Here is an 18,158-nt window from a genome sequence, read left to right on the forward strand (position 1 = left end):
AAACTTCTGGGGTGGGGGCAGGATCACATGGGGTGCTTGACAAAAATTTAGGCAGAGATGCCTGCCCTCCCCCGTCCTAGAGATTCTGAATCAGTGGTCTGGGGACCCAGGTAATCCTGAGAAAGTGGTCCTTGGAGAAATGCTGGGTGGTCCGTTAGCTCTTGGGTGGAGAAAACAGCCATAACCACACCGGCTGCATTCATTGCATTCATTGTGTGCCTACTGTGTACCTGATGTTTGGCCTGAGACCCCTCATTTTATCCTTTGAGAGCCTGCCAGGAAGTTGCCGTCATTTCTATTCCCAAAGCCACACACTGCCCTCCAGAAAGAAACCACAGTTTGAGGTGGTTTCCTCTCCCCCACCCATCCCTGCACCCCTTTACAACCCCCTGGGGCTTGCAGACTCACAGGGCCTGGGACCCATGCCAGGGACAGGACCAGAATCAGCATGTGACTCCCCAACAGGAGAGAGCGACCAGGGTGACACCCGCTGGCAAGAAAGACTGCGGAATTGTACTGTGATGGAGAACACCGCTACCCCTCCACCCCCCAGGGATGAGGCAGCAAGTGGGGGGGCCCACTCCCAGCCTGAGTGCTGCCCAACCCATGGGGGAGGCATCAGGGTTCCCAGACAGGACGGGCCAGCTTGGAGAATTCCCAGGCGACGGGCGCCCCCTGCAGCCAGACAGGGGTGCAGCAGGGCAGAGGCGGGGATGTCGCTGGGGCTGACATCCCTGGGACCTCTGGGGTTGCTGGGCTTTCTGTTACACCGCTGTAGTCCTTACGGTCCCCCCATTTTAAGGATGAGAGAAGTGTTGAGTGTCTTAACCAAGGTCGCAGAACCAGCCAGTATGGGACCCTGGCTCCTCCCTCCCAGGGCCTTTGTCCCGGCCCCTCGGAGCTCCCCCTCACCCCCAAGCTCCCTGGTCCCCAGGACAGACAGTGCAGGAGATTCGTCATAGGAGGCAGGCAACGGGTATTTAATGGGCTTTGGTGGAGCTCACAACACTCCCGCCAGGGGAGTGGGCAAGGGCAGAGCACAGACAGGCCTCCATGCGGGATCAGGAGATGAGGTTCAGGTGCAGGGGCTCCTGGCACCGCCGGGTATGAGGGGGCGAGCGGCAGACAGAGCCTCGTCTGGGGCAGTCCCGCAACAGGGACAGCACTGGGCCTGGATGGAGCTAAACACAGAGTGGAGGGATGGGGGTTCTCCCCAGGCCCCTGCCCCACAGCTCACAACCCACCAGGTGGGGAGAAAGAAACAGTCCCAGACACCCTCCCCCTAGACAGACCAAAGGGAGTGGGCTGGCACCCCAGAATGTCACTGCAGGAGCCCTGGAGGAAGCTGGGCTTACCCACCCCCACTTCATTCCTAATGGTCGGCTTCCATGTGTTTCCTATGTTGGGCTTTGGAGTAAAAGTTGTCTTTAAGTAAAGGAATCCCCCCTCAGATTTATGAACCTTAGTAAGGACTGGACTAGTCTCAGTCCTTACTAAGAGCTGAGGAAACGGACGCCCAGAAAGGGTAAATGACAGGCCCAAGGCCTACTAGCAAGTGAGGGGTGTGGTCTCTTCCCTTCCTGTCTCCAGGGGTCCCTGCTGTATTCTGGAGGCCTGTGACTTGACTTCCAGCCCTGCTCAGGTCTCTGATCCCCCTCCCTCAAGTTCCGAGTGCTCCACCTTCAGGGCCAGCCCAATATGGGGGGGGGGTTGCCCCCAACACCTGTAAAATCCACAGACACCCTCTCCCAACATGCACACACTCGAGCACACTCCTCACCTCCTGGAGGGCTGGAGCCTCACCACTCCCTAGGGGAACCTTCCCTGGTTTGTAGAGACTCAGAGGTTGGAGCTGGGGGGCAGGCACAGGCCCTGGGGTGGCTGGGGAACTGAGCACCGAGGTGCACATTGGGAAGTGAAGGTTCTGCATGGGCGCCCAGTCAGACCCCACCATTCTCTGTAGCCAGACAGCTTTGGCCATGTACCTGGGGAGCAATAAGCCAGATGGAAGGGGTTGTGGCCCTCCGGGCCTAGTCCCCCTCAGCCTGGGGAGCACACAGCCCAAGGCTTGGCCCTGCAGAGAGCTGGGATCAGTCTCAGCCAGGCTGTAGTGTCCCTCCACTCCATTCCTTGGGTGAAGAACCCACAAAGGCGAGGAACTGGGGGTTCCTGGGGCTCTCACCATGCCCTGGGAAAAAACCCCCGAAAGAAGAATAGGGAGTATAAGAGCCTGGGAGCTGGGCTAAGGGGCCAGGGGTGATGACCGGGCTTTATCCTGCCCCCCCCCCACCTCAGGCCCAGGAGCCTCCCCTCGGGCCCCTGGTCTGCCAACTCACTTGGGTCCCAGCGGTGCACAAATTGTTAAATACCAGTTGCTGGCACAGCCGTGGTCAAAGGGGTTGTATCCCTGCAGGTAGCGGCACTGGAGGGAGGCAAGGGCCAGCAGAGGAACTCAGATCCTGCAGGACTGGGCAGGCAACTCCCCCAGGGCCCCCCACCTGCCCTTCCTGAACCATCAGCTCAGCTTAGGGCGGCAGCAAGACTCCAAGGGCAGAGAAGCAGAGAGAGGGATCCCCGGCCTCCTCCAGCCCACCCACCCCTGAGTAGCTTTCTCTAGGCAACCCCCGGCACTGCGCCCACTTCTGCCTTCTCAGGTGTCCTCCCCGATCACCCCATACCCCTTTTGCAGTATCCTCCCTTTTTCTGTTTCTTTTGGCCCCTGCACATCCCCCTGCTACCTCCCTCCAGATATACTTTCCGATCTTCCTTTTGTTGCTAAGCTGCTCTAAAGCCAGTTCCATGCCCCTCCCCCACCTCCCTACTTTCCCACCTCTCTTTTTTTTTTTTTTCCCCAAACTGGTGTCTTAGCTGAATTTCACTATCTAGAAGAGCAGTTGCCTGGGGCACAATCAGATTTCCTTAACAAGATAATTTGGCCCTGGAAGTCTGGGCCAAAGACCCTGAGCATCCAGCAGCAAAGGTCAAGTCCTCCCCTGGACACTCTTTAACCAAGTTCTTCCCCTTCCCTCCCTCTACCCATCAGCCTTGCCCTCCTCCTCCTCTTCCCCAGCACAAGCTGATTCTCATGCTGACTTCAAGATCCTTCACTACAAAATGTCCATCATGACCAAAAGCGGCCCAGGGCCACCTCTGCCCATCACCAGCTCCTCTATGTCCCATGTCCCTGTCACGATGATATTGACCTTCAACACTATTCTCCACCAAAAGGAGCCAGGACTCCATGCAGGACAGGTGAACCTATGGAAGGAAAAGTCCGGACACCTCCACAATGTCCCACTGTTGCCAAAAGCAACACTAACCATCGCGATGCTTTGAGTTCTTGCCTACTTTACTATGTTTAAAGCATTCAAGTAAGGGAAACTGATATTCTATCTGCAATTTTAATTAAATGGTTAGAAGAGTTGGGTTACATTTACAATTAGAATTTTAAATTTAGAGAAATAAATTTTGATTTATTAGATATATATGAGGCATACAAACATGTTGACTTGTTCAATGCGTGAAGGAGGGATAGATAATTGCCTAATGAACTCATCAGAACTTGCTAACAAAGGGCAGACCTTTCCTCTCCCCCAGAAGAGCCTCTCAGATGTGAACGAAATCCAGCAGCTCGGAAATTCCTTGACTATCCTCTTTCACTGGCTCCAGACCCAGTTCTCCTGCTCCAAATCCATGCCTCGAATGCTCTCCCACTCCACAGGATGGTAACCAAATTGGGCATCTTCATCTCCTGTCCAGCTCCCTGCTGCCTCTGCTCTCTGCCCTTCTTCCCCAGGGATCAGGGTATCAGGCTTTCCTCGCTCTCTCGCTCCCTCCCTCCCTCTTTCCCAAAGCAGTATCAATTCCTTTGGGTACAGATTCCCTCATTTGCTCATAACTGTTCTGGGGCCTCAGCAATGCCCTAGGCACTGCACTGGGCACTGAGGACACACCACCACCAACAAAGCCAGCCTTAACTTTCAGGTGGCTGGCGAGTGGTCAGGGCAGCCCAGAGAGGGGATGGGGGAGCAGAGCAGGCAGCCAGTGCCAAGACTCTAGGGGGCAGGTAGAACAGCAGCAGCCCTGGAAAGCAGAAAGCCGGGACCTGAGAGGCTGGGCAAGGGCCATGGCGCGTGCATGTGGGACCACGCTGGTGTGGGACAAGATGAGTCTTAGGACTGCCACTGGCCACTTGGTGAGCATGACGTTAGTGTGACAGTGAGCAGAGGCAGGGCTGCAGTGGGCTGGGGAAGGGGAAAGTGAGCAGAGCCAACTCGTTCAAGAAATACTCCTCTGCTGGAGGGGAGAGCGCAGCAGCCAGAAGGGAGGCCTGTGATGTTAAGGACTGTTTGCTTTGTTTTAAGATCAGAGAGACACCAACATGTGTAAATGATGATGGGAAGGAATGGTAACAACAGCAATGCTCTATTGGGCATTTGCTTGTACCAGGCACCATTGTATGTGTTGTACACAAATCAACCCATGCTGCTCCCTTTTACAGATGGGGAAACTGAAGCACCAGGTGGCCAAGCGACAGACCCAAGATCTCCCTGCCGATAGAAAGCTGTGGTTTGAATTTATGTACGCTGGCTGCAGAGCTCTTGCTATCAAACCCCAAGCAAGTGGCCGTGAGAGATGTGGTTTGGGGATGAGGTAGGAAGGGAATGAATGCCTGAAATGGGTTCTGGAGGTAACGGGAAAGAGCCCTGAATGAATGAATCACATTCATTGCAGAGTGCAGTGACTCACAGAGTACAGACCACATGTAGATTTCTTTTTTTTTTTTTTTTTAAGATTTATTTATCTATTTATTTGACAGACAGAGATCACAAGCAGGCAGAGAGACAGGCAGAGAGAGAGGAGGAAGCAGGCTCCCCGCTGAGCAGAGAGCCCGATGCGGGGCTCGATCCCAGGACCCTGGGATCATGACCCGAGCTGAAGGCAGAGGCTTTAACCCACTGAGCCACCCAGGCGCCCCCACATGTAGATTTCTTAAGACTGGAGATCATAGCCTGGGAGAGCCCCAGTCTGAGCAGTGGTGCAAGGACGGGCCGATGGGCTGACTGGGGGCTAGAAGAACCATGGGACATGGGAAGGGAGAATGTTGCCCTGGAAAGGCTGAAATGATGGTCTGAAGTTGGGGAGAGAAGGCATGCAGACCGCAGGAGGTAATAAGTAAGGGTTAATGGGTAGGAGCAGAGGAGTCACAGGAGGGCTGGGAGCCAAACGGGGATAGGCTTGTGTGACTGAGTACTGACTGCAGGGATGGGAGGTAGTGAGGCAAGCAGGGTTCCTCTGTCTTTTCAGCTGTCTCCCTGTTTCCAGCCCTCCCTCATCAATGTGGCCAACTACAGCCTTCCTAAAACAACCTTCAGTTAGGGTGCCTGGCTGGCTCAGTTGAAAGAGCATGTGACTCTTTTTTTTTTTTTTTTTTTATTTAAGATTTTTTTTTTTTTATTTATTTGACAGACAGATCACAAGTAGGCAGAGAGGCAGGCAGAGAGAGACAGGAGGAGGAGGCAGGCTCCCTGCTGAGCAGAGAGCCCGATGCGGGACTCGATCCCAGGACCCTGAGATCATGACCTGAGCCGAAGGCAGAGGCTTTAACCACTGAGCCACCCAGGCGCCCAGAGCATGTGACTCTTGATCGCAGAGTCTCAGGGTCGTGATTTCAAACCCCACATATCATGTGGAGCCTACTCAAGGAACAAAAAAAAACACAACACCCCAACATTTAGTCAGGTCATTGTTCTGCTAAAGGCATCCTACGTCAAGGATGTTCACTTTTTTTTTTTTTAAGATTTTATTTATTTATTTGACAGACTGAGATCACAAGTAGGCAGAGAGGCGGGCAGAGAGAGGGGGAAGCAGGCGGGGGGTTTGATCCCAGGATCCTGGGATCATGACCTGAGCCAGAGGCAGAGGCTTTAACCCACTGAGCCACCCAGGCACCCCAAGGATGTTCACTTTTGTCACTCCTACTCAACACTGTACTGGAAATCCAAGACAGTGCAGTAAGAAGAAAAAAGAAAGAAAGCCATCCAAGTTGGGCAGGAAGAAATAAAACTGTCCTTATTCATAGATGACATGATTTTCTATGTAGAATCAACAAAAAAAAGCTATTTGGACAAGTGAATCCAGCAAAATCCAAGATTCAAGACCAATAAACAAAAATCTACTGTATTTTCTTAAAATAATAAATAGAAATGAAATTTTAGAACACATTTATGATAGCACATGAATAGTTAGAAAAGATTTAACACAATGTACGCAAGATCTATATACCGAAAACTACTAAACACTGATGATAGAAATCAAAGAAGTAAATAAACGGAAAGGGGTTCCTGGGTTCAAAAACTCAATATTGTTAAGGTATCAATTTTCCTAATTGACTTACAGGTTCAATGTAACCCAAATAAAAATCCCAGCGATCTTTCTTTTTTTTCTTTTTGGAAATTAAGCTGATTCTAAAAGTTATATGGCAAATAAAAGGAACTAGGATAACCAAAAGAACTCTGAAAAAGAACAAATCTGGAGAACTCACACTGTGTGATTTCAAGACATAATGCAAACCTAATTATCAAGACAGTGTGGTATTGACAAAAGAATAGGGAGTCCAGAAATACACCCACAACTATTCAGTCAACTGATTTTTGACAAATGTTCAAAGGTAACTCAATGGAAGAAGGATATTCTTTTCAACAAATGATGCAGGAACAACACTTATGCAAAAGTAATAAAGCTTGACCCAACACTTGCCTCACATACAAAATTTAACCCAAAATGAATCATAGGCCTAAATATAAAATTCAAAAACTATAAAACTTCCAGAAGAAAGTATGGGAAAACCTTTGTGACACTGGGTTAGGCAAGGCTTTCTTTCTTTCTTTTTTAAAAAAGATTTTATTTGACATAAATATTTGACATATTTATTTGACAGAGCGAGAGAGACAACCGGAGAGGGAACACAAGCAGGGGGAGTGGGAGAGGGAGAAGCAGGTTTCCCTGCCAAGCAAGGAGCCCATGACCCTGGGATCATGGCCTGAGCAGAAGGCAGACACTTAACAACTGAGCCACCCAGGCCCTCCTAGTCAAAGCTTTCTTAATTACAACACCAAAAGCACCGTTTATAAAAGAAAAAAACCTACAGTGCACTTCATCCAAATGTAAAACTTCTGATCTTTGGAAGACACCGTTTAAAAATTGAGATGACAAGCCACAGACTGGGAGAAAATATTTGCAAAACACTTATCTGAATCCCGAGTATATCAAGAATTTGTAGAACTCAATAATTTCAAAAAAAACCAATTTTTTTTTTTTAGTGAGCAAAAGACTGGAACAGATATTTAATCAAAGATATGCAAGGGATATCCTTCAGTAGGGGAACAGATAAACAAAAGGTAGTCTATCCATAGGACGCAATAGGACACAGCGATAAAAAGAAAAAAACTACTGGTATGGGCAGCATCAGGGATGGATCGCTAATGCCGAGTGGAAGAAGCCCACTCAAGCGGCTATGATTCCATGTATACCAATCTCTGGAAAAGGAAAAACTACAGGGATAGAAAGATCAGTGGATGCCAGGGGCTGCGGGCAGGGAGAGAAACTGACTACAAAAGACCATGAGGGAGTTTTTGGGGGGTGATGGAGCCGTTATAAATCTTGATCATGGTGGTGGTTACAGGACCAGACTGTATGCTTTTCAAAATTCATAGAAATGCACTGAAACGGATGAATTTTACTGTATTTAAGAAAAGGGAAAAAAATCCTTCTTTGGCTCCCAGGCTTCCCCTGAACCAAGACTCCATTCTCCACCTGACTTTCTGAGCCTTTTAATTCTGGCCAATCCCAAGCAGTACACTTCTTTCACACGGCACCTTCTGCTCCAGCGGGCACTGCGTCCTCACCATCCTACCCACATCCTATCCACATCCCACAGGCTTGCAGGCTTCCTTGCCTTCCTGCGGGCAGCACCCCTCACCTGCACTGCTCTCACCCGCCTCCACCCGCACCCCCGCCCGGGTTTTCTGCACGTCCAAAACCACCGCACGCTGCGTCCTACTCCGCGCGGTGGTCCTCACTGAACTTGAGTCCCTCTGTGAGTCTGTTACTCAACGTAGGGCAGGCCCTTCCTCGTGGCGTTCACCGCTGTCTGGAGGGTGTTACTCTGATTTCAGGGTCCTTTTCCACAGAAGCGCAGGATGTAGCCTTATTCACCTCCTCACCCGTTGCTCAAAATGAAGCCCACGAGGCCTAGCACTCAGTAGGCCCCGGATGCAGTGCACCCAGGAGGGAGGGTGACCCCCGAGCAGCGGAGGATGGAGGTGCATCTAGGTCTAGAAGGGCAACTGAGGCACCTTCGAGGGAGGTCAACCGGTCAGGGACAGGGAGGTGGACAAGGAGCGTTAGGGGCAGAGGTCCCGAGGCACAAGTTGACCACCCACAACCCTGCGCCCCGCTCGGCCTCGCGTACCTTGCCCTCGTGGGAGCGCTCGGCCGCGCTCACCGACTTGGCCTGGATCAGCAGCAGCAGGAAGAGCGGCACCAGGAAGCCGACGGCGGGTACAGCCACCAAGATGCTGCGCACCCGCTAAGGAGCAGCGCCGGGGACTCTCCTCCCTGGCCCCGCCCCCGCCCCAACTCCGCCCCAACAGCCCCGCCCGCTCCCAACGCTGGGTGCCCCCGGACACCTCAACCCAGTCCGCTGTCTAGGCCCCGTGACACCGTTAGCACTTCCCACCACGACCCTGCTGTAGATTCTCGACTCTCCGCAGTCCCTCCTAGCCCCGCCCATCTCCCTGGCCCTGCCCACCCCCGCCTATCTCAGTGGGTTCTCCCTGCGCCAGTAGCTCTGCCCCCGTGACCCCGCCCCCGGCCAACCCCTGCACCCCCCACTGTTCTCTACTTGGGTACCCCGGGAGGATACGCGATGGCTTTGTCCATGGAGAAGGGCAGGTGGGTCGTGCGCACCAGGAAGATCAGGCAGGTCACCAGCATGGCACCCGAGTAGAGAAATAAGGACAGGACCAGCAGCATGAAGAAGCGGAAGTTGCGGTGACCAATGCAGTTATTGACCCATTTGCAGTGGTGGTCAAAGTCCTGGGTAAGAGGGAGGGGAGCAGACCTCGAGGACTGGACCTCTGGACCAGTCTCCATCGCCCACAAATCTGAGGCTTTACCCACCCCCCAACTCCCGTTCCCAAAGGCCACCTGCCCGTGGCCCCTCAAACCAAACTGGGTCTCATCCCTAGGGAGAACCCCAGCCACAAAGTCCCTAGCGCTAGCATTTTTGTCAGCGCTCTGTTAGGTCTCTGTGGCTCACAAGATCACGCATCAAAAAGGCCTTTAAGACAAGGCCTGCCTGGTCTGGGAACACATCCTGGTGTAACTGTGGGCTGGACATAGAATATCTCTGGGCTTCTGTTTCCTACATCCACTGAGGATAGTAATACCCTTGCTCAGCCCACTTCCCAGGGTTGTGAGGACCAGACAAAACAGCACCTTTATAAACCTTTGCAGCTGTGCACGTGACACAGACAAGTGCTCAGAGCCCAGGAGACCCAGACAAGAAGAGGACAGGCGAAGCTTTCCCGGCCAGGCCTCCAGCTAGCCTGACGGCCTTGGGCAGCTAGAGTCAGCAAGCCTGGGGTAAGACAGTAGTGTCTTTTTCCCCCTGGCCTGACCAGGCCCAGCACAGGTGTAGATGCGTCTGCAGGTGTCTGCACCTGCACAGGCAAAGGCCAGCCTCCCTGGGCAGGTGCATGTGCAGAGGAAGTGACCTGCATGAGTGACCCAAAGTGGTTGGGCGTTACTGCCCCTCTTGGCCTTTAGCAGTGCCAGAAGTGGTTTCAGGCTTTCCACTGGCCCCCGTGGGAGGGAGCAGGGCGGGTGGGGGTGGGCGAGTCAGGAGAGGCACTCACTTCTACACAGATGTTGCACCAAGGACAGTGGTAGGTCCGGGGCGGGCGGTGGAAGCAGCACTTTTGGCACCACTGCAGGCGGAAGGCCCTGTGGTTCACCCACACCACCTGCACCATCATGGGACCCTGTTCGTTGGAGCCTGGCATGGAAAGAGGATTGGGCAGCAGCAGGAGGCCCTTCCGTCAGTCTGCTGCTCTGGGGGGTAGGGAGGCCAGCCCCAGGTCATTACTGGGCTCCAGGAAATGTGGGGAAGAGGTGGGTGAGGGTATCCCTCGTCTCCATTGAGCAGGCCGCCCAAGCACAGAGAGCCGGGCATTCAAAGGCAAGGCAGGTTTCCAGCCAGAAGTGTTCTGTGAGGACTCAGCCCTTTGAAACTGTGATTGATGCTTTAATGGAGGGAGAACTGAGTCATTTCAAAGAGCTGGCTTCTCTTCCTGGCCTGCCTGGGCCCTCCTACACAAGGTGGCTGGAAAACCTCCAGAAATTTGTTTATCCATGTCTCCGTGGCTGTAACAATGAAGTGCCAGAGGCACTTGAGGGGCAAATGAGGAGGTACGGTGAAAAGGTCCTGAGGCCTGAAGAGGGGAGATGGGAGGGGCCCTTCAGGAGGGGCTGCCTCCTTCTCCCAGGGGCCAACGTCTCACCTTGATGCAAGATGCCGGGGTCTGAGAAATTGAGCGAAACCAGACTGAAGATGGTGAGGACACAGAGGAGGCCTGTGACGAGGGGAAAGGCCCACTCCCCGTTCTGGGCCAGCCATCTGCAACTGAAACCAGAGCAGGGCTTGGCCCTGATCCGCAGTGGCCCGAAGCACCCCCCAAGACCCACCGATCCTGTCCACTTGGTCAGAACCCACACACCTTGAACCCCACTCTAAATCTCCTGGCTCGGGACGCCTGGGTGGCTCAGTTGGTTAAGCAGCTGCCTTCAGCTCAGGTCATGATCCCAGCGTCCTGGGATCGAGTCCCGTGTCGGGCTCCTTGCGTGGCGGGGAGCCTGCTTCTCCCTCTGCCTCTGCCTGCCACTCTGTCTGCCTGTGCTCACTCTCGCTCCTCTCTCTCTGACAAATAAATAAATAAAATCTTAAAAATAAATAAATAAATAAATAAATCTCCTGGCTCATGACAGATCCTTAGTGACTCCACAAAATGTCACCCAGTGTTGCGAGCAACCTGCAGCTCCCAGAGGCACCAAGCACTGCACTGCCTGTGTGTTTGCATATTCGGTTCCCTGGGCCCGGACTATCCTGCCTCCTCTCACCCCTCTTGGGCACTTCTGCTGCCTCTGCACTGTCATTATCTGTGTTACTTTCTGTCTCTGTAGGAAACCTGCAGCTTGTGTGGGAGGGAGACTCACGGGAATGCGAAGAAGAGGCCACTGAAAACCACCAGCAGCACGACATTGAAGGCGGCAAACAGGCTGGGGAGGATCCATGGAAGAGGAGCCTGAGGCGGGGGATGGGGCTCCTTCATGAGAGGCATTGCGTCCTTCAAGAGCGGCATGTCTGGACCTCCCGCGCCGGCAGGGGAGATCAGAGCCACTAGGCTCCCTCGCCCCTGCTGGCTCCAGGAGCCCCATGGCCACAGCAGCCTCGGAAGCCACAGCCCAGGGTGGAAGGAAAGAAGTCCCAGTGTGACATCACAGAGGTTGAGAAGGATGGAGGGCAGCGGCCTCCCAGCAGAACCGTCTGTGGCCTGTGACGGGCACCGCTCACAGCAAACCCACCTCCCACCCCTGCCCCATGCTTGTGCCAGGGACTGAGAGCTCCTGCCCCTGTGAGGTTGGCTTTGAGATGACATGAGAATAGAGAAACGTGTGGGGAGAAGGTGGGTGATTCTGATCATCCTCTCAGGCTCGAGGCTAATCGGAGCAGACGGTGCCCATCGTACATCCTATCTCCATTTTCTTCCTTTCTGTTATTACAAAATTCCACTTTTGAGGGGGAGGGGCAGCTAAATAATTTCCCAGCTTCCCTCATTTCCAGAGTTGGCTTCATGACACAATTCTGGTCAAGGAGATCTAAGTGAATGTCTGCTGAGGATTTCTAGAAAAGCTTTGCTCAGTCCCTTTCTTCTGGTGTTGAGGCTGGATGTGCTGGCTGAAGTTATCGTCTTGGACCCATTAGGCAGCATGACGACATGCTACACAGAACGGCGTTGACATTGTTGAGTCACTGCCCAGACCTGAGCTAGGCTCCCTCTGATCTGCTTATTATGTGAGAAGATAACTGAGTTTTCTGTTACGTGCAGCCGACATTTGTCATTTGTTTTAGCTGTGGAGCATCTGAACCCCTCTGTGCACAGAGGGCACCCTGCACTGCGCCTCTTCATGAAGGGCAAAGACCGTTCCCCATCCCAACCGGAGCTAAAACTGCCAGAAACTCACATTCAAAGCCTCTCCTGCAGCGAGGGCATAGCTCTGTGACCCAGCGCCACCAATTAGCCTCAGAACTGCCACCAATCAAGTGGGAGTCTTCTGCACATATTTTCAGAGTTCCTGTGTGTTGAATGGCCATTTAAAATGTCACTTTAATTCCAACAGTGATTGTATTCTTCTTCAAAAAGTAATTCCGGGGCGCCTGGGTGGCTCAGTGGGTTAATCCTCTGCCTTTGGCTCAGGTCATGATCCCAGGGTCCTGGGATCAAACCCCAAATCGGGCTCTCTGCTCAGCAGGGAGCCTGCTCCCCCCACGCACCGCCTGCCTCTCTGCCTACTTGTGATCTCTGTCAAATAAACAAAATCTTAAAAAAAAAAATAATACGACACCTGTACTCTCACATAGCAACAATTCTCCTTGATGTTGTTATTCTCTGATGCTGGGGCCCAACTTCAGAAAAATAAATTTGACCTTGTGTCTTTTTGACTGCAAGGTGACACCAAAGGCTTCCTCTGCCCCCTCATGACCTGTGACATGGCACAGTCAAGACTGGAAGGTTGTTAATGTAGAGATACGATAAACATGCTCCAAATTTTCTTCTGTGCTCAACAGTATGGTGAGAGCTGCCCTATATATTGGGCCCACGTTGTGGGGTAAGCTCATAAGTTTAAAAAAGGATTTAATCTCGTGTTTATATAGATAAAAGTTTACCAATATGAATATGTTTCTCAGTAATTTTGATACTCTTGCAGAGTGGGTAAAAGTACATTCAAATTCTAGTACAAAGCCCAGCCCAGACTGTCAACCAATTGGCTTCTGAGAACATTTTATTCCTTGGTTTTATTTTTATTTTATATTAATTTTTTAAAGATTTTACTTATTTATTTGAAAGAGAGAGAGCACAAGTCAGGGAGAGGGAGAAACAGGAAGCCCGACTCTGGAACCATGACCTGAGCTGAAGGCAGACGTTTAACTGACTGAGCCACTCAGGTGCCCTTGTTCCTCGGTCACCTATGTCACGTGTATGTCAGCTGGCAGCTAATTTGGCACACACTTTATGTAACAGATTGGTCGGTGTTTTCACTTTTCACTAATTCATTTTGTCTCCTCGGGTTAATTACCAGTGAGTCTTCACAGAATAATTATGGGGACCCATCACTTATGTACCTCACCCCAACAGAGATTCCACTCTCCTCCATTCTGATAACATTCGCTGCTGTAACAAGTTAAAGTGCCTTGTCATCAACATACAGTTTCTCTGCTCCTTTCCTTTTTGTCTGGAAGTCCCTGCTGGAAGCTGCCGACCAGAGATCTGGTCTTCTGGAAGAAACGTCAAAGGAGGAGAGAAAGGGCTGCGGGGAATAGGCGCATGAGTACAGTCTGCCTTACAATAAGCTCAGGCGACCCCCAGCGTGGACAGCTCACTGTCAGAGTCAATCCCCGGATTCTTTCTCCCCAAAACCGACTTCTCCCCCAGTTTTGTTCCATCCAGTAATTAGGATTGTCATCCACCCTATTGCTCAGCTCAAACCCATGGAGTCTCCTGACTCCTGTCTTCACCTCTTATCCCACATCCCATCCACCAGCTCTGCCATCAAAAGAGAATCTCACAAGTCCAGGCCACCCCGCTGTCTTGGCTGGATATTGCGGTAGCATCCTAACTGACCCGGGCCTCTTCTGTCCTTGACCTTTCATAGACTCTGTTCCAAAGAGTAGCCCCTGATCCTTTTAGAACTTAGATCACGGCCTCTGGTCAGGACCCCCCAGCTCCTGCCTTCCTTACTCAAAGTCCAAAGTCCTTACTGTGGCCTTCAGGGCCCTCCCTGACCCAGCTCCTCTAACTTTCTGGTCTCATTTCCTAACACTCTGCCCCTTGCTCAGGCACACTGGCTTCTGTGCTCTTCTCCAAACACACCTGGCACACTCCAGTCCGGGGTCCTTCGCACTTGCTCTCCTGTTTCCCTGGAATTTTCTGCTACATATACTCGCTGAGTTTGCTTCCTCAGCTTGCAAAGTCCTTTGTTCACGTGGTGCCTCTGTGTCCTCCAGATGCCTGCACCTCCCCTGGTTTCCTCAGAATACACACCTCATGGGTGGATTTCAGGTCGATAAATGTGAATACTTAAAACGTCTTTTGCATAATTTGCAAGATGCTTTCCAGAAGGTTTATAAATGTTTACACTGCTGTTATGAGCATGACCATATTATAATACAAACACTATAATTAAATATTAACATAAAGTAATTTCTCAAATTTTATAAATGACAAATGACACCTTGATCTTTTCATTTATATCTCCTTAAATCACTTATGACATTAAGAAAGGAAGATTTTCCAAGATGTCAGAGGAGTAGGAGACCTTACTTTTGTCCCAGGAGTTCAGAGATAGCTATCAAATCATTCTGAACACCTGTGAACTCACCCGGAGATCTAAGAAAAGAATGCTATATTTCTACAAATAGAAAAGTGACCACTTTCTGCAAGGTAGGAGAATGACAGGATGGAAAAACTCACCGCAAAAAAGAGAAGAGGCAGTACAATTAATAAGATTGAAAACCCCCTGGCCAGACTTACCAAAAGAAAAGAGAAAGGACCCAAATAAGTAAAATCATGAATGATACAAGAGACATCACAACCAAAACCAACGAAATACAGTTACAAGAACATATTATGAGCAACTATATGCCAACAATATATAGGCAATCTGGAAGAAACAGATGCATTCCTAGGAATGTATAAGCTACCAAAACTGAAATAGGAAGACATAGAAAACCTGAACAGACCTATAACCAGCAGGAAATTGAAGCAGTCATCAAAAACCTCCCAACAGGAGCTCCTGGGTGGCTCAGTGGGTTAAAGCCTCTGCCTTTGGCTCAGGTCATGGTCTCAGGGTCCTGGAATCGAGCCCCGCATCGGGCTCTCTGCTCAGCAGGGAGCCTGCTTCCTCCTCTCTCTCTGCCTGCTTCTCTGCCTACTTGTAATCTCCATCTGTCAAATAAATAAAATATTAAAAAAAAAAAACAAACACCTCCCAATGAACAAGAGCCCAGAGCCAGAGAGCTTCCCAGGGGAATTCTACCAAACATTTAAAAGAAGAATTGATACCTTCTCTTCTGAAGCTGTTTCAAAAAATAGAAATGGAAGGAAAACTTCCAACCCCTTCTATGAGGCCAGCATTATCTTTACCCCAAAGACAGACAAAGACCCCACCAAAAAGGAGAATTACAGACCAGTATCCTTGATGAACACAGATGCGAAAATTCTCACAAGATACTAGTCAATAGGACCCAACAGTACATTAAAAGGATTATTCACCGGGGCACCTGGGTGACTCAGTGGGTTAAAGCCTCTGCCTTCGGCTCAGGTCATGATCCCAGGGTCTTGGGATCGAGCCCCGCATCGGACTCTCTGCTCAGCGGGGAGACTGCTTCCTCCTCTTTCTCTGCCTGCCTCTCTGCCTACTTGTGATTTCTGTCTGTCAAATAAGTTTAAAGAAAAAAAAAAAGGATTATTCACCACGACCAAGTGGGATTTATTCCTGGGCTGCAAGGTTGATGCAACATGTGGAAATCAATGTGATACAATACATTAATAAAAGAACAAGAACCATACGGTACTCTCAGTTGATGCTGAAAAAGCACTTGACAAAGTACAGCATCTTTTCTTGATTAAAATTCTTCACAGTGTAGGGATAGAGGGAACATATCTCAATATCATAAAAACTATATACAAAAAGCCCACAGCCCATTCTCAATGAGGAAAAACTAAGAGCTTTTCCCCTAAGGTCAGGAACAAAACAGGGATGTTTACCAACACCACTGTTGTTCAACATAGTACTAGAAGTCCTAGCCTCAGTGATCAACAAAAGAAATAAAAGGCATCCGAATCAGTAAAGAAGAAGACAAACTCTCACTCTTTCCTGGGACAATTATGTCACTATGACATAATACTCCATGTGGAAAACCCAAAAGACTCCACTCCAAAACTGCTAGAACTCATACAGGAATTCAGCAAAGTGGCAGGATATAAAATCACTGCACAGAGGGGCACCTGGGTGGCTCAGTGGGTTAAGGTCTCTGCCTTTGGCTCAGGTCATGGTCTCAGGGTCCTGGGATCGAGCCCCGCATTGGGCTCTCTGTTCAGCGGGGAGCCTGCTTCCCCTTTTCTTTCTGCCTGCCTCTCTGCCTGCTTGTAATTCGTCTGTCAAATAAATAAATAAATCTAAAAAAAAAAATCACTGCACAGAAATCAGTTGCATTTCTATACACCAACGAAGAGATAGAAGAGAGAGAAATTTAAGGAGTCAGTCCCATTTAAGGAGTCAGTCCTATTTACAATTGCACCCAAAACCATAAGATACTTAGGAATAAACCTAACCAAACAAGCAAAGGGCCTGTAGTCAGAACACTATAGAGCACTTCTGAAAGAAAGTGAGGAAGACATAAAGAAATGGAAAAACATTCCATGCTCGTGGATTGGAAGAACAAATACTGTTAAAATGTCCATGCTACCCAGAGCAATCCATACATTCAATGCAATCTCTATCAAAATACCACCAACTTTTGCGATACCTGGGTGCCTCCATCAGTTAAGCGTCTGCCTTCAGCTCAGGTCGTGATCCCAGGGTCCTGGGATCGAGCCCTGCATTGGGCTCCCTGCTCAGTGGGGAGCCTGCTTCTCTCTCTCCCTCTGTAGCTCCCCCTGCTTGTACTCTCTCTCTCAAATAAATAAATAAAATCTTTTAAAAAAATATCACCGACTTTTTTCACAGAGCTAGAACAAATAGTCCTAAGATTTGTATGGAAATAGAAAAGATCCAAATAGCCAAAGGAGTGATAAAAAAGAAAACCAGAGTTGGTGACATCACAATTCCGGACTTCAAGCTCTATTAAAATGCTATAATTATCAAGACAGTGTGGTCCTGGCACAAAAACAGACCCAAAGATCAATGGAACAGAATAGAGAACTTAGAAATGGACCCTCAACTCTATGGTCAACTAATTTTCAAAGAAGCAGGAAAGAATATCCAATGACAAAAAGACAGTCTCTTCAACAAATGGTGTTGGGAAAATTGGACAGCACATGCAGAAGAATGAAACTGGACCAATTCCTTACACCACACACAAAAATAGACTCAAAATGGATGAAAGACTTAAATGTGAAACATGAATCCATCAAAATTCTAGAGGAGAACCCCAGGCAGCAACCTCTGTGACCTTGGCCACAGCAATTTCTTGCTAAACACGTCTCCAAAGGTAAGGGAAACAAAGGCAAAAATGAACTATTGGAACTTCACCAAGATCAAAACCTTTTGCACAGCAAAGGAAATAGTCGACAAAACCAAAAGACAACAAACAGAATGGGAGAAGATATGTGCAAATGTCTTATCAGATAAAAGGCTAGTATCCAAAATCTATAAAGAACTTTTAAAACTCAACAGCTCCAAAATGAATAATCCAATCAAGAAATGGGCAGAAAACATGAACAGACATTTCTGCAAAGAAGACATCCAAATGGATGAAAAAGTGCTCCATATCACTCGGCATCAGGGTAATACAAATCAAAACCACAATGAGATACCACCTCACACCAGTCAGAATGGATAAAATTAACAGGTCAGGAAATGACAGATGCTGGCGACAATGTGGAGAAAGGGGAACCCTCCTACACTGTTGGTGGGAATGCAAGCTGGTGCAGCCACTCTGGAAAACAGTATGGAGGTTCCTCAAATAGTTGAAAATAGAGCTACCCTACGACCCAGCAATTGCACTACTGGACATTTACAACAAAGATAAAATGTAGTAATTTGAAGTGGCTCCTGGACCCCACTGTTTATCACAGCAATGTCCACAAGAGCCA

At 49.8% G+C, this 18,158-nt stretch overlaps 1 protein-coding gene across 1 annotated transcript; it reads right to left on the bottom strand.

Moving 5' to 3' along the window:
• Positions 1-1,799: 1,799 nt before the first annotated feature.
• LOC111155104 (zinc finger DHHC-type containing 19) lies at positions 1,800-11,423 on the bottom strand. Its single transcript, XM_022515163.1, has 8 exons — positions 11,278-11,423; positions 10,566-10,687; positions 9,921-10,060; positions 8,927-9,099; positions 8,474-8,579; positions 2,337-2,422; positions 1,908-1,985; positions 1,800-1,872 (listed from the first exon to the last, which is right to left on the bottom strand). The coding sequence occupies exons 1-8, from the start codon at positions 11,421-11,423 to the stop codon at positions 1,800-1,802; spliced, it is 924 nt and encodes a 307-aa protein (XP_022370871.1).
• Between the last annotated feature and the right edge of the window lie 6,735 nt (positions 11,424-18,158).

The sequence above is a fragment of the Enhydra lutris genome, unplaced genomic scaffold (assembly GCF_002288905.1).
Source record: "Enhydra lutris kenyoni isolate GAN:26980312 unplaced genomic scaffold, ASM228890v2 scaffoldscaffold39, whole genome shotgun sequence".
NCBI lineage: Eukaryota > Metazoa > Chordata > Mammalia > Carnivora > Mustelidae > Enhydra > Enhydra lutris.

Coding starts and splice junctions, on each gene's coding strand:
- LOC111155104 (XM_022515163.1), bottom strand. CDS start 11,423: ATGCCGCTCTTGAAGGACGCAATGCCTCTCATGAAGGAGCCCCATCCC. Junction 8,580..8,926: donor TCCATGGACAAAGCCATCGC/GTATCCTCCCGG, acceptor GCGGGTGCGCAG/CATCTTGGTGGCTGTACCCG. Junction 1,873..1,907: donor CAGAACCTTCACTTCCCAAT/GTGCACCTCGGT, acceptor CAGCCACCCCAG/GGCCTGTGCCTGCCCCCCAG.